This window comes from Zonotrichia leucophrys, chromosome 14, assembly GCF_028769735.1.
Source record: "Zonotrichia leucophrys gambelii isolate GWCS_2022_RI chromosome 14, RI_Zleu_2.0, whole genome shotgun sequence".
NCBI lineage: Eukaryota > Metazoa > Chordata > Aves > Passeriformes > Passerellidae > Zonotrichia > Zonotrichia leucophrys.
Window position 1 is genome coordinate 4,420,087 of NC_088184.1, and position 16,000 is coordinate 4,436,086.

Genomic DNA, 16,000 nt, shown 5'->3' on the forward strand with positions numbered 1-16,000 from the left:
CATACCTGTCCCAGTGACTGCTTTGGTCAGTTTGGTGTTTCAGATAGCAAAATGTTTTTGTGAAGAATATGAAACAATTACACCTTTTGTAATTTCATTATACCTTCTGTAATGTGAGAAATAGAGTGAAGTTAGTGCTAATGCTGAAATCACTTTGTCAAGTGGGTATAACATCAGGGTGAAGCTGTGACCCAGCTGAAAAAAAAGGAAATTTTACCATTAAAAACAGGATGGGTCAGGGCTTGCCCTGCAGGGTTTCACTCTCAGTGTCTCTGAAACCAAGCATGAGACACTCAGCTACACCAGAAATTTAAAAACATAATCGTGGAAGGGAGTGTGTTGAAGTGACCTTAAGGATCATCTAGTTCCAAATTACCAAATGCAGGCATGATTATGTTATTACATTTCTTTATTTCTTTGTGCATAGCAGCAAATCCCACATCCGTGTGCTTTTTGCATTAGAACAGAACAAGGAACAGGGCACATTCTCTTCAGGAAATGATTCCTAAGGGGTTAAATGGATGTGGCATGAGCTGCATGCTTTCCAGTATGAGATGCTGGAAATATTTTTATCTTTAGAGCTAATTTGAAGAATTAATCTCAGCTTTTAATATCCTGAAAGCAATGAGACCTTACTATTGATCTTATTCATGAGAAAAGGATAGCAGAAGAGAAGTCACTGATACTTCTGGTAATGTTTATCACCATTGTGAAATAGCACAATAATAGAATTTTTTTCTGTGTACATCTTTGTGTGAATTTAAGCCCAAACAGACGGATCTGCGTATATAACTCCATTTTTTCTGTTGTTGTGCTTCTGGGAAGCACGTTGCAGAGCTGGGACTTTTCAGAATATAAATTTACCAAAACAAGTATGATTAATTAATCAGTCGATCTACTTAAGAGAACAGGAAAGCTACAAACCCATCACTTTGTCAGCTCTTTGTTAGTGGTATATCTGGGAAACAGCATTTTCAGAAAGTCCCAAACTCAGATTTAAATTATTCTCTTTGCTCACTTTTTAATGGAAAGGTAACTTTCCAGAATCTGGATCTTTTTAAAATGGAAAATGTGCAATATTATCTGAGGGAAGTATGAAGGTGATTTACTATGCATGATTTTTTCAGTTTGTACACATTGGGCATGGTTATATTTTTGCTCAGGACGTATATATATATATTTTCTGCTGAACTTTTCTCGATTGCTTTTTTTATCGGGTTTACAAATCAAATCAAACAGGTATATTGCAGAGCTCTGATATTATTTTCTGTGCTTATAGCACAATGTATTGAATTATGCTTGCTCATGTACTGCTGCTGCTATTCTCTCCAGATTGAGAGAGAATGACTGTGGGGGCTGTAAATTCACTTGGCTCCCAGCACCACCGGTTAAATCAAGAGCCCTGTTCAGGCTGGAGAAGAGACAGAGCAAGTGTTCATTACACAAATCAATTTGGTCAAAAGTACAGCACAGTGGGTACCCAACCATTGCTCACATAATATTGTCAACTTAATCAAATAATGCCTAGAAGACATTCACAAGCTCTTTTTCTCTGAGAAATAACTTGATTGGTGCAGCAGAAAAAAAAACTAGGTGCTGTTTTGAGCATTTGTTAAAAAATTCAGTGGGTGCTCTCTTTTTTGCTAAATTTAGAATTCTGAGGAGCTTTACCCTATGCTGGCATGTATACATGAGATACTCAGCACCTAATTTACCATTGATCATATTAAAAAAATAATTTTTTCCTTTTTTTTTTTTTTTTTGTTTTTCCTGTTGCTTTTCTCCCTGTAAATATTTTAGAGGTTATTCCTGCTAGAATTAGACTGTTCTTCCTCTAGACTTGGTATGGGTTTAAAAGATATGCAACGGATTTGTGTTTGTTTGCAGATTATAGCAGAATGATCAGGACTTGGTAAAGATTCCTCATGTTCCAGTAATACTTATTTTCACTTTGTCCAGAAAGACATAAAAGGTTTAGATCCATTTCAGTCATTCCTACGGTCTGTGTTCCATTCAGTCTTTAAATACTGATATTGGGAACAGTGTTCTTGTAGTGGTGTGCAAACACTTTTCTGCATTTAATTGTGTTGGAAACAGGCTTTGAGGGTGAAAGATTTTGTGCACACCATCGTGGTTTTGTAGGAAATGAAAGATGTTAGGCAGTGAAAAAGAATGGAGGGAAAGTGGAACACTTAAAATTCCGGTGTAGGGAACATTGCAGGGCTGGCTGTCTGCAGTGATGGATGGAAAGGGACACAGAAAATTGCTATTAGCCAGGAAGGAGAATGGAATGGGGTTTTTCTGCCCAGGCAATGTGCACAAGGCCCTCTCTGGTTTCAGGTTCACGGACCATTGTTTTATTGTGTGTGGGGCCTTTGCCACAAGGGCTGGGGGTGGGAATGAGACTTCAGTGTCCAGTCAGGAGCAGCTGGGAAATGGGGTTGTGTTAGAGGCTCCATGAAGGTTTTAGAATGTATTTTTGAGTGAAAATTGCTGAAAATTTTAATTAAAATGACCTTAAAGGAAGAGGTGTGTGTGGGGAGTGGGGAAGTTAATATTTTTTTTCCAAACAAAAAATGGTCAAATTTATTTTATCCAAACAAATATTTGGTTTAGTGGTTTTCTTCACTTGTATAATTTTTGTTTCTTAAATTCTCAGGAAACAAGCTTGGAAGGGAAACCAGAAAAATTACTTTAATAATTTTACTTCTTTAAAACTAGTTTAACAATTTTACTGTCAAGTCTTTAAGAACTTGACTAAAGTCTTTTAAATAAAGAAGTTTCCTTAACTGGAACTGAGTTAAGGAAACAAAAAGGTAAAGAATTTCTTTAGAAAAAAATAGACATTAATTCTCCTCATGATGAATTTGGTTTAAAAGGATACTAAATGTTTGTACTGAAATTATCTTACATGTAAAAAAGAAATCTTTTTTGGAAATGCTCTCTTTGATATGCCCTCTTTCTTACCTGTAAGAATGTTTCAATTCTAATTTATTTTAACACTTAAGCCTTCAGTAGCTCACAGAAGTAAAGGGAGCTCATCTCAATTTGTTTTGCTGTGAGTGAGAATTTGATCTTCTCTTTCTGCATTCTGTTTTTATAGCTTTCATTATAAGTCTTAAGACTATCATATATTAAGAATCTTTAATATTTTATAATTGGAAATATGTGGTGGAATAGGGGCCAGAAAGCAGCCTGATTGCGTCCAGGACTGCAGGGATGGAGGAAGGACAATACCACATCCTCACATCCATTAATGTTTAAAGGACTATCAAACACCACTCCTCAGGTCCTCCAGCAGTGAAGGTTTTCTCCTGAAATGTATTCTGTATGTGTGAGGTAAATTACATTCTGGTTCCGTGAATCCGCAGAGCTCTGAAAGTTTCCTGGCTGGGATTTTTCAAAATCCAGCCTGTCCTCTGCCCCTGGTGTGTTTTACCTCCTTGGTGTTAATTTCTGCATCATCTTCACATTCCAGTTTCAATTCATGGTTATCCTTGTCCAGATCTCCGGGCACAGCTGTGGATTTCTGGATGATAATGTGCTTTGTAAAGAGCCTGTTACATTGCTAAGCCTTTTCATATGTTCTAAATGCTTTAGCCCTGTTAATTCTGCCCCAGGGATCTCGAGGGTGGTGGACAGTTATGAATTGTTGGTGACAGGGACTTGCTAAAGTTTCTGGTTTTCAGCCCTCGCTGCCCAGACTGAGACATTCTATGCTGAGAGTGCAAATCTGAGACTTCTTAAAATAAAAATGATTTTTTAAAAGTGGTAAAATCAACCAAAAGCCTGGAAAATACCAATACCTGGATTTATCCTCTTCACCCATAATTTGTAGCTCCATTTTAACACCCCCTCAGAAACCTCACTGGATTTTGTGGACCATAAGCTGTTCAGCTGCTAAGTAGGGCAGTTGCTCCCAGTGTTTTGGGATGTTTGTGGTGCACAGCTCAGCCCTTCTACTCCTCATTTCTATGAATAAAATGAACAGAGATTACTCTTTTCCATTTGCATTTATACAGGACACTGATTATATAATTTCTTCCTTGGGCACCCTCTGTTCCTGAAGCTTAACAGCACCTTTAGAATTCTGCAGTTCTCTTCAGATTAATCTAATTGACCTCAAATTCTTCAGGAGTGTTTTATTTCAAGAGCTTCCAGTCTGTCATCCCCCACCTGCTCTCACATACCAAATTTCTTTTCTATTTCTCTCCTTTTATGCCTGAAGGTAGAAAATAATCCCTGTGGTGTCTCTGGGTGAAACAGCTGCCTCAAAATCTAAAGTTTGAATTTTTGGGTTGATTTCAGCTAACAATAGATTAGCATGGAACATTTTTGTCTCTTGACAGCTATATACCATATTTTCTATCTAAATCACTAAATATTCATACAGATAAATTATTTACTTTGTGGGGCTGTGAGTTCAGGGAGTAGCACATGAAGAGATGTGGTGGCACTGACTCAGTTTTAGGTTTACACTTGATCTGATCCCATTATTTGTTTGGATCACTTGTAAATCTTCCTTCAGTGCACACAAAGGTTTGTGTTTGTGTGTGTCTCATCATATCCTCTGAAATACCAGAGATGTTCCTGATGGACTGATGCTGCTGCAGAAATGAGCACCTGTTCTTAGCACAGAAGTATAGGCAATATAGATGTTAGCACTTTTAATTTGAGAATATTTGTATTATTTAGGGAGGATATTGTTGAATTTCACTTGCTAGAATTCAATTTCTGTGCAGTTATTGCTAATGTAAATGATGTGTTCTGTTTGAGTTCTTTTGCTTCCTCTTCAACAGGCTTGTTGGTACTAAAACTGTGTGGTAAGGTTTATTTTATTTAACCATTTTTATGTTGCTTAAACTGTTGTCTCCTAAAATAAATACTAGAAATACTAGCAGGAAATGGGCAATTTCTCCTTTTTGTTCTTTAAATGAGAAAACTCAGAAAGACAAACTAAATGTAATATTAGCACACAAGATGAATAATTAGAAAAACAAGGGGTCAGAAGGAAATAGGAAAGAGCAAAGAGAGTGATGGCTGTCAGATCATCCTTGTAGTTTTTCATTCAACCATTTTCTTTCCCTTTCTATTCTTCCCAACCCTTCTGCCCATGCACAGGAGTGACTGTGCTGTTTTAAAATACCCATACAGAGCCTTGGCTAATGATTGTGTGCTGTACAAGCAGTAATTAATTAGGCACTGTAGGATGTAATTAAAGAACAGAGATGAGTAATTTCTATAACATACTGATAGGCCAGCACTGGTTAATTTTACTTTTTGGATGAGGGGCATTTTATGGTTTTTTCCTCATCTTACTGTAGATTTGTGATTTGTTTGTTAAATCATAACACATGGCAATGTCCTTCTGTTTTAAACCAGAATTTTAAACCCAGGGAATGCTGTCCCTGTCAGAAGCACCATGACATAACCTCATTTTGGTGAGGAAGAAAATCTGCACAACTTGGTTTCTGGGTCTCACACTTGTGTCAGGCAACCTTCACCACTGATTAAACTTCTGTTCCCTCTCACAACTCAAGGCCTTTTCCATAATGGGCACCATTTATCTGGCCAGAATGACCCTCCAGTGCCCATCAGCACTGCTCATGAGATGGCAAAGAGGAGGAGATGTGGTACCTGCCTGCTGTGGAGAATCCCAGTGGCTTCTGAATAAAAGCACTAATCTCATTTGAAAGGGTCTGGCTTGCTCTGCCAGCAGGCAGCTTTTGGACTGCAGATTCTGTTCCTTACCTTGGCAAACACAGAAACGGTTAAAGAAATTTCTACAAACTTATAGGGAGATATATTCATTCATTATTTAAGAGCAGCTAAGCAAATCTACAAATAATATTTACTCATTGTCCAGTTTATTCCAAATACATATTATCACTGGAAATGTATGCTCTTGAGACAGAAATTGATTTGATTTTCATGTATTTAAACTTCTGGTATTCCTCACTACTTTGGAGCAGATTTAACTGATTTTAGTTTGGTTGGTCAGTTTTTTGGTTGATTTTTTTTTTTTTTAATTTAAGCTCACCCCCTTGTATTAACTATGTCAGAAATACTTACAATATACTTTATTTTGCTTTACCCTTTCAGCAGACAGATGATGCAGCACAGACCGATGGCCAGCAACAGACACAATCTTCTGAAAACACAGAAAACAAATCACAGCCCAAACGGCTCCACGTCTCAAATATACCCTTCAGATTCCGGGATCCAGATCTTAGACAAATGTTTGGTGTAAGTGCTCATATTTATTTCTGGGTTTTGTTTTTGTTTTTTACGTTTGCATTGCAATAGGTATTTTGTATTACAGGCAGCTGTGAGGGCTGTATCTCTGATTGAGGCATTTTCAGGAAAGATTCCCCTTTAATCTGTGTGTAATCAAACATCTGATTTGCCAGTGACAACTGGGAAATGACACTGATTGTGCTGGATGTGATGCACTTGGGTGCTTTGTACTACATGCACAAAAAGCTGTTTGTGGTGGTTTAAATGCATACATATTGCTGCTGTACACATCTGGATTTATCTGCCTGCCTTTATTGATTTTGGAGAGTGTGATGTTAAACACTCAGTGCCCGACCTCCTGAGTAAGGCAGGCACAGGCTGAATTTCAGCACAAAGTTCAGACACAGGAATCCTCACCCATCTCCACAGGTTTTGTAGGTCTGCAAAAAGCCTTTGAAGGTTTTTGTTAGTGTTTTTCTGTTAATCTCTCAGTTTGTGCTTTCCCCCAGGCCACAGCTTCCTTCAGGCACATCCCCTGTGTTTAACACAGGCTCTGGACACCCCAGCAGCAATAGGATTATAAACACGAGAGCTTAGACTGGCTTTCTACTCCCTGATCCGAGAACCCTCAGGTTTAGTTTGAAATGCCACTAAACCTCATCTAGAAATGTACTCAATCATCTATTGGAACCCAAGTCAGGACTGAAGTATTTCTGTTACTCTCACTGTCTTTATTCTGCCTCACTAAACCCAATTCTCTCCTGCATTACAGCTGGTTATTCGGTGCAGCACCAAGTGCCTCGTGGCTCTGCACTTCTTTCCCTCTTTCATGTTCAGATTTTTAAGTTGTTCTAAAATGTGTTTGTATGTGAGTCAGAGGATGGTGTTTCTCAGTATTTATTCCTCTGAAGGAAACAGTCCCTGGAAAAAGAATCCTGTTGTAATACTGGGAAATGAGTGACTGTTCTGCCAGATCTGCCTTGGTACAAGTTGCCTCCCCTGAACACAGCTTCCAGCTCATCAGCAGAATAGCAGAAGGCATAATAATTAACCCTCCAGAGAAAAATATGCTAATTTATTTAAACTAAACAAACCACTTAAAATAGGTTTTATATGAAAAAACATTAAATGAAAGGATTTTTTTGGTAGGTATTGTAGTGATTTATAAATGAATAAACGCATTTCTTTTTAATGTTTCTAAGTCTTAGGTCTCAAAAGACTGACAGTGGAGAATGGCTGGAGTTTCCAGCTGACTTCCAGAATGACTTGGTAACAGGAAATTTTAACTTCTGAAATGACAGAGAAATAAGATTTTTGTATGTGTGAGTTGAAATATTTCATATGAAATATGGCAGGTCTGCATTATGTCCATGTTAAGCACACAGTAGATGATCTTTTTACATGGACACGAATATTAGAGGAGAATTGTTTAAATATGAAGTCTGTGTCTGAATCAAGGCTGAAGTGGAAGTTAAAGCATTGATTAAATGGATGCAAGAACATGAAATAAGCCAAAGTATACCAAGTGATGGCTGACTTTTCATGGTCAAGTTGAAACCCTTTAATAAGCTAGAAAAGGAATACTGTCCTTCCTGGCCTGTAATTGTTTATTAGATCTGAAAAGACTGGAGTGCTCATTTCTGCAGTTCCTGGGACTCTTGCTGGATTATCCTCCATTTACCTCTCTCTAATTTCTGCCTTTCTGTTTAAGATATTGGATCAGTTACCAATGCCAGCACTGATGTTAATGACTTCTGAAATAACAGAAATGACCCCTTGATGCATTACATTGCCACCTCACAAGATGTGTCCTAACAGAAAGTGCTCTAACATTTATTCCCTTCCTAAGGCAGATCCAACAGGGCTTTTCCTCTGGCACAAGCAGCTGGGTTCAGATTTTGTGTGTGCAAACAATGTCTAGGGAATTGAGTGCTGTGGAAGGTCAATAGGAATAAAAGTCACTTCTAACATTATACTAAGAATACAATTTTGAGCAGAGAAAAAAATCCCCCCAAAGTGAGTATCCATTCTAGTTTGCCAAATTATGCTCCAGTAAGACAAAACAACTTAGGGAATAATGGTTACCCCTTTCAGCAAGGGTGGAAAGAAATCCTCAGTCCGTGAAGCCAGCAACAAAATTCCCATCTGACTTAATCTTATTCCTGTAATGCAGAAGTGACACAACTCCTTTACCTCTTCTGGAAAATGCTGAAATTTGGGACTTTTATTTCACTGTGCTCTCGGTTTAATGCTCTTTCCTCTCTGTCAGGGGCTTCACTGAGCTTGAAGTTCCACTGTGGAGTGATTGTAACAAGCAGAATGATGCACAGAATTTAGAAATAATATTGATCTGACTCCTTTTAGTGTTGTCTTTCTTTTTTTTAAAAGATTTGGTTTTATATTGTTTAACATTTGTAAAACTTTGCAGCATTTCCTGAAACAACTTTTATATTGTATATGATAGAAGAGTTGAAGTTATCTAATTTTCATGTGACTTTTTCTGTTTCTTTGCAGCAATTTGGTAAAATCTTAGATGTTGAAATTATTTTTAATGAGCGAGGCTCAAAGGTAAGCAGTTTAATTCACCTGTGGAGTTTTTGTTTTGTTTAAAATATATGAGTAAAAGGAAACAACTGCACTGCTGTGACAAAATAATGTCTGAAATTTTATGTTAGTGAAAACATCTGAGCTGTCAGTCAGTTTTCTAAGCAGTAAAAAAACACTGGACTCATATCTTTTAAAGGGGGTAATTTTAACTACTCCAAACTGTCATCTGTTATATGGGAATGTTGATTTTTTGCTGTCCTTATTCTTCAAGGGTAATTATTTAGTTTATTTTATGAGTCCATAGTTATTAAAGATATTTGTAGGCCGGTTTGTATTAGTACAGGTATTTTTTTTTCCTTTATTGAAATGAAAGATAACAATTATATCTAATAACTATGCTCTTTAATAATTAGCTAAGAAAATACGTGATTGTTTCTGATTAAGTGCAGATGTTTTCCTCTTTAGTTAAAGCCTTAGTACACCAACCCTTTGAAAACAATCTATTTTAGCATTCATTTTATTAAAGGAGTTCTTACTGCATTGTAAACATTTAATAATTTTTTTCCAAAATTACTTTGCCTTAAATGCATACTTCAATTTATTCAGTATTTAAGAAATAAAGCAAGATAGAATGGCCAGCACTGCATCAGCTGGTGCAAAACTGTAACCCAGTATGTTCACCTGTGATATCAGCTGCATTGTAGGGGTTTATGTCTGTCATATGCATATCTTTTTTTCATTTTCTTGCCATGTCAGACACACTAAAAAATTTATTCACGAATGTTTCAATCTTCCTGTAACTCATATATAATTTATTATTAGTGATGGAATGTTATCCCTGTTCTATACATAGTGTACCCTGTCATATTTAAAGAATCATATACATCTATCTATCTTAAATCAGATGTATTTTAATTCTGTTAATATTTATTTTCTGATATTAGAGCCTTCACTTTTTATTTTAAACCTAAATGGAACAGCTGAAATCTCCTGGTTTATTACTCAGACATTAATTAATCCCCTTGCCTGCCAGCCCAAACTCAGTTGGAACATTCATCACTTTTTCAGTAAACAACTAAAATGGATGGAATTTGGGTGGCTTAGAATCCCCTACTCTGGCCAAAATTGATGATTTTTAAATTATGGTTGTTCAACACTGTTTGCAAAAGACATGGATTGCCCAGACCTGCTGCTGCATTATCCCATTACTTTCCAGAGCCATCTCCCACTTTTGCTGCTTGTGCTGACAGGGTGGAGCTGGGCACATCTGGGAGGAGTTTAAACTTTTGTTTGGCCACTAAACCTTGCCCAGGTGGGCATTTCAACCACCACACCTGCACAAGTGAAAGGTTTTGTTAGAGTTTTGGGGGATGGCATAAGGAGATGTTTCCAAATTGAGCTTTTTTTTTGACGTTGGCTTTGCAGCATGAAAATATGTCAACGCCTTGTGCTAAAGGCAAGATCCTGGGAAGGATTTCAGAGGGAAAAGGTTTTCCTGGCTGAGTTTGTAACATCCCTGCCTCAGAGGGATATCTCTTGCTCAGAGATACTTCAGCTACAGCTACAGAATATTTCCATATTTTCGTTTGCAGAAGTACCTTTAGATTCTCTCAATTAAATGGAAAGTTAAGGGAAAAAAAAAAAGAATATTAGGAATGAGAGGGACATCTTTTTTCTGTTCTTTCTTTTTCTTTTTTTTTTTTATTTTTTATTTTTTTAATCTGATCATTTCGTGTCCATTCTGTAGGAATTAAGATGCACCAGATTAAAGTCCCATTCCTGGCAGTGCTTATCTATGTTTTCATAAAATCCCACTGAAACTGAAAGGACTACTAAGTGGTTTCAGACTGAGTACAGGTAACAAAGTTTGCAGGATCAGAATTCAAATTTGTTTCTAGCTGCAGTTTGGCATAAGAATTGCTAGAATTGTTTTTGTTTCTGTTTCTTTTTCTTTCTTTTTATTCTAATAGTTAATGTTTTAAACAATTGTTGCAAAAACAACAGAAGGAATCTCATTCTCATGCCATACTAGTTAAGAAAAATGGAATCGCATATTCAAAAAACATAACATTACAGCACCACTGTAAAGTATAAAATCATTTTGCAGAAGGGAGTCTTTCTATAAAAGAAAACCCTAAATCAATGAAAGAGTCATACTACAATTTTCTGCTTGTTTGAATGTGTAATCATAATGAAGAAAGTTTTGCTAAAATATACAGCAGCACTGATGACTTTTGGAATTTTGACCATTTTCTATCAGTTATAAGTCAATGCTCTAGACAGCTCTATATATACATTCAGAAATCTGTTTATGTGTGTATTTATTAATGTGTATCTAGTGTATATTACATTAACACCTCTTCCTTCAAATAAGGAGAACTCCAAAGTGCCTCCCAAATTAAATCAGAACCTCCTCACATTCTAACTTGGTTATTATTAAATCACTTGACAGATTTTAAAAATAAAAGGCCTATATTTGCATTACCAGTTAATAGAACGCAGCTGTTAACTCAGCTGCAAATTAAATTGATGCTGAAGTGTTTGTGTAGGTATTTGAATGTGTGATGGGTGAATCTGGGTTTTGTTCTTGAGTTTCTCTGTCAGCCAGGTAAAGTTAAAGATTTGCATAAATAGCAAGAGCTTAAGTTAAGTAGTGTTGATTATGAGAATAAGTACAACATAAGAAATTAAAAAATGACAATGAGTATTATTTTCAGAATCTTTGAAGTTCCTGTCTTATCTTGGCTTGTGGCTCCACTTTTTATGTTTTTCTAATTTTTTAGTAAAATTAGGTTTTTATCTTTCTCTTTAGCTGTTTGAACAAAAGTTAACTGGTAGCACTGTGAGCTGAGGAGAGTGACAGAAAATTTTGACTAAACTCCCACCAAATGTTTGCAATTCCAGGAGGGGACAATTCCTCAGGCAAGATAATAGGAAAAAAAACAACAGAATTGGGGAAATTTCTGCTATTGAATGGAGTTACTCTGCTTAGATCATGGATCCAGTGATGTTTTCTGCTGTGAAATTTTCTTAATGGTATCCTAAATTAGGAGGGATTTTTTACAGAGTTTTAACAAGATGGGACAATAATTTATAGAAGAAATAGAAGTTTAGGTATAAGAAGAGTCTGTACAAGGATCTAAACCATGGAGATGAGTGCTGAGGAGGGGGATTTGCTTTCCCTCACCATTCCTGGTGCTTTGGGAAAAAGAGAGCTCCATCCTCAGTGCCTTGTGGCAAGTGAGGTCGTGGCCTTGTGCTAAAATTGTGGGGAGTGGTGTGGAGAAAATGTGTGGAATCAGGAGTTGTGAGAATGGATTCAGCTGCTGACAGAGCACTCGGGAGCTCAGGCTTCAGGCTGGGTTCAAACGGGGAAAAAGAATAGCTGTGCTTAAGCTGCTTTAGAGAGACACTGCTGTACATAAATGGCCCTTTTTGCATTATAAATGGGAATAAATAACTCAGTTCTTTGAGCAGGTGAAATAACCCAAATAACCCAGGGAATTATCCTGAGAGTTGCCTCACTTTTTGTTGATTGACTAATTAGTTCTGCAGTCCATACCCATTCATTTCTCACTGCTAGGCATCAGTTTTGCCTTAGTTTGATATTTGATTTCCCCTTTGTGTAAATGAATGTAGAAATGTCTTCCCTTTATTTTTATTATCATTTTTCCTTTTTTTATTTTTTTTTTAAACCAGTCACTTTGTGTAGTAGGTAGCCCTGCAGAGAGTGTTCCTAGTGGGTGAACACTGGCAAAACTCAGCAAAGGCAGATGAGTGGCTGATTGCTCAGGAGCAGAACAGAGTTCAGGCTAAAACAGAAATAAAAAATTTTAAAAAAATAGCGCATAAAAAAAAATAGTATAGGGTTTAGGAGCACTTAAACTATGTAAGCACTGCTTGTGTGCAAAGCACCACGTGCGACTTGTAAATGGTTCTGGGTGAGAAAGCTCAGGGATGGAGAGGAGCGTTGGTTTGGATAATTTTGGGAGGCATGCAAAGGCATTGTAGTGCTAATGCAAGAAGTACTTCAAAGGGTTGGTGTATGTTTCTAAAATGTTTTTCACTGTCAAATTTCTCAAAAATATTTGCCATTTTAAACAGTGTTTTATTTAACTCAGGGCATAAGAGGCATTTTAGTAGGATTTAAAGTGTTTATTTTAGCCTAGTACTATAAAGGAGGGGATTTGTTATAAGCAGAATTTCAGATTTGTCCCACTAATATGGGATTCTGGAGTTTTACCAGTTGCATGTTCTATATGTGGAAAATAATATGCAGAACAAGTAAATGAAGCAGTTAAACTTATGCAAAACGTTTGCATTTTTCTTCTTTTATCAGAGTTTCTTTTTATATTCACATCATGTGATTTTCTTTGATCTGTTAATACAAGAAAGTTTATACTTTGTTCTGAAAGTACTTTTGTTTTGTTGGTGGTTTTTCTTTTTTTTCTTTCCTTTATTCCTTTTATAAAAAAATAAGTAAAGGCTGTATAGTTTGACAAAAGTTTAAGTTACCCTAGTGTTGCATGGGAACAGTGTTTCTTATGATCACAACAGCATGACTGAGTAGGCAATGTTTAGAGATATTGACATTCAGTGTTGAATTTTGTGCACATGTTTTTTATTTCGTTGAGATATCTGCATGTCATTAAAATGTGGTTCATTTTCTTTTCTCATTAGTTCATTTTTTTCTATGTGAAAACACTGTAATTTATTTTATTTTCATTTTCTTCTTGTTAGATTTATTTTCCTCTGTAGTGACATGTAGAAAGGTATTTTTGGTATCATTCTTTGACTTTCTGAGAGGGTATTATCTAACTGATGACAGGGAAAAAAAAATTTGTTCACATTTGTTGCTTATTTATTGCACATCTCAATACAACTATAATTTTTCTAATTTGCATGTTACAGAAATGAAGCGAGGACAAGAAAAATATTAAATTAAAGAGAGAGAACATAAGCAAACAAGTGGTCATTGACTGAAATAATAATGTGCATGTTGTTTTCCCCCCTTCTCCCTCCTGCATGCAGGGATTTGGTTTCGTAACTTTCGAAAATAGTGCTGATGCGGACAGGGCGAGGGAGAAATTACACGGCACCGTGGTAGAGGGCCGTAAAATCGAGGTGCATGTTCAAAATATTTTCCTTTTCATCTTTTTTATAAATGTCTGCTTCACTCTCATTTGTTGTTTCAGATGCATCATTGGTGTCTTCTGTGTGCTCCCCTTTCCCCCTTCCCATTGTTTATATATATATTTATATATAAAGAGAGAGAATCTGGCCTTACTTGGGTTTTTTATTATGATTTCTTTTGTAATTATTATTATTATTATTATCATTGTTGCTGAAAGGTGGATGACAGATTTGAAAACAAAATAAAAAGAAAGCTTTATTATTTTGAAGTTATTATTTTGGATGTTTTGTAAATCAATGGGTGCAGTAGATTCCAAAAAAACAGCCAACAAAAAAACAAAAAAAAAAAAGAAAAATTGAGAACAGCAACAACAAAAAAAAAGTGTGACAGACAAAACAAAAAACAAGCAAAAGGTTGGTTTTTTTCTTTTTTTTTGTTTTCCTTTTTTTTCCTTTTTTTTGTGTTTTTTTTTTTCTTTTTGTTGCTGCAGGGTTGATGTGGGATCCACAGTGGCTTTCAAAAAATTCAGATTGGGAAAGAAGCATCCAAAAGATGCGCAAGAAGCAAAGCCAGACTAGAGACTGAGAAATATTCCCATCTAATTTTCAGGAAGCTGGGTGGCCTGATCCATCCCCATCTCCAAAAACCTCCAGCCTCGTTTGCCGCGCCACTGGATCCCCTTCAACACTGCCTCAGTCGTATTTGTTAGAACTTAAAAAAAAAAAAAAAAAAAAAAAAAAAAAAAAAGAAAGAATTACCAATTGAAAATGCTGTCGTCTTTTGAGTAAGATGTTGCATATTTTGCCTTTTCATTTTCCCCCTCGACGGTAGCGCTTAGGGCCCTCACCAAACTCTCAGTAACCATGGTAACTGTATACATACCCATGCTGGCGATGGTGCTGAATGGTAAGTGGAGAAGTCCATCTGCCGTTTCACGTATTTAGCGCTGATATACCACGTGGATTTTTTTGACTTGTTGTATTAAGTTTTCTTGATGCTACATTTTTTTCTATATATTGGTACGCCTGTAATTGAGTGTACGTTTTAAGCAAGCCTGGGAGGCACTGATTGGATTGAGGATATGACTTCGTGCACATCTTACTCAGATTGTTAACTCCATATTGTGTTAAATAATGCACCCTCTTTTTATCCTTTTGTTAGCTGTGATTTTAAAGCTTGAATGATTTTGTTAATTCTTGCAATGAAAAAGGCTCTTGTTCCAAGTGTTGAATGCTAGATGTTGCTTTTCCAATGGTACTTCTCTTCTAAAGGGTTATGTTGCACACTGCTAAAATTCGTTTGTCCCTTTTTTGACATTTTCTTTGTTTCCTTGTACCTTGTCTCTTTCCTTTCTACTCCACTGCATGTTCCTTCATATAATCTTTTTCTTTTTCTTCTGTTTTGAGTATTTATTGTATCAGTGTTATCATGGAATACAAGCATGCTCTTAAGTCTTAAATTATGCAGTACCTTTTAATTTGCTTTTAATGTCTTTTTATTAAAGTTTAAATGATATGATGTTGCTTTATTGAAATGATTTGTAAGTTAAAATGGTTATGAAAGTAAATGTAATTATAAATAGTATGATTTTGTTATGCACCTGTTGCCTTCTATAAATTAAATTGCATTTTATTTTCACATGACTAATAGCAGTAATAATGCATGCCTTTAATAGTGACACGGGCCCTGCCTGTAACCCTTTCTAATCCCCTGTTCTATGTGCTTAGGTAAATAATGCCACAGCACGTGTAATGACAAATAAAAAGACCGTCAACCCTTACACGAACGGTAAGTGCGTGCACGGGGCCCTGCTTGGGGTGACTGTCCCTGCATGCCACCCCCAGTCCTGCTCACTGGGGCACTCACTGCTCCTTGGGGGTCCCCCTCTGCTCCTCCTGCCTTCCTGGGGCTCAGAGTCCTGGGATGTGATGGGCTTGGGCAGGAATGGCACCTCTGCAGAGCTCGGCTGATTCCCAGCCTGGTGGGCAGAGCACAAATCCCTCTGGCTGTATGTAATCCCAGTGTTGGACCCTGAATTCCCCTGACTGGAATCCCTGTGTTGGACCCCCCGGTCCCCCTGAC

The 16,000-nt window shown here is 36.7% G+C and overlaps 1 protein-coding gene across 42 annotated transcripts in view; it reads left to right on the forward strand.

The window, feature by feature from the left end:
• Positions 1-16,000, forward strand: part of RBFOX1 (RNA binding fox-1 homolog 1) — a 1,152,005-nt gene that overhangs the window by 1,052,275 nt on the left and 83,730 nt on the right. For all 42 annotated transcript variants that reach the window (XM_064725897.1, XM_064725899.1, XM_064725900.1 and 39 more), the window contains 4 exons: positions 6,103-6,246; positions 8,752-8,805; positions 13,816-13,908; positions 15,646-15,706. In XM_064725897.1, coding sequence (XP_064581967.1) covers positions 6,103-6,246; positions 8,752-8,805; positions 13,816-13,908; positions 15,646-15,706 — 352 coding nt within the window. The remainder of the gene's footprint in view (positions 1-6,102; positions 6,247-8,751; positions 8,806-13,815; positions 13,909-15,645; positions 15,707-16,000) is intronic.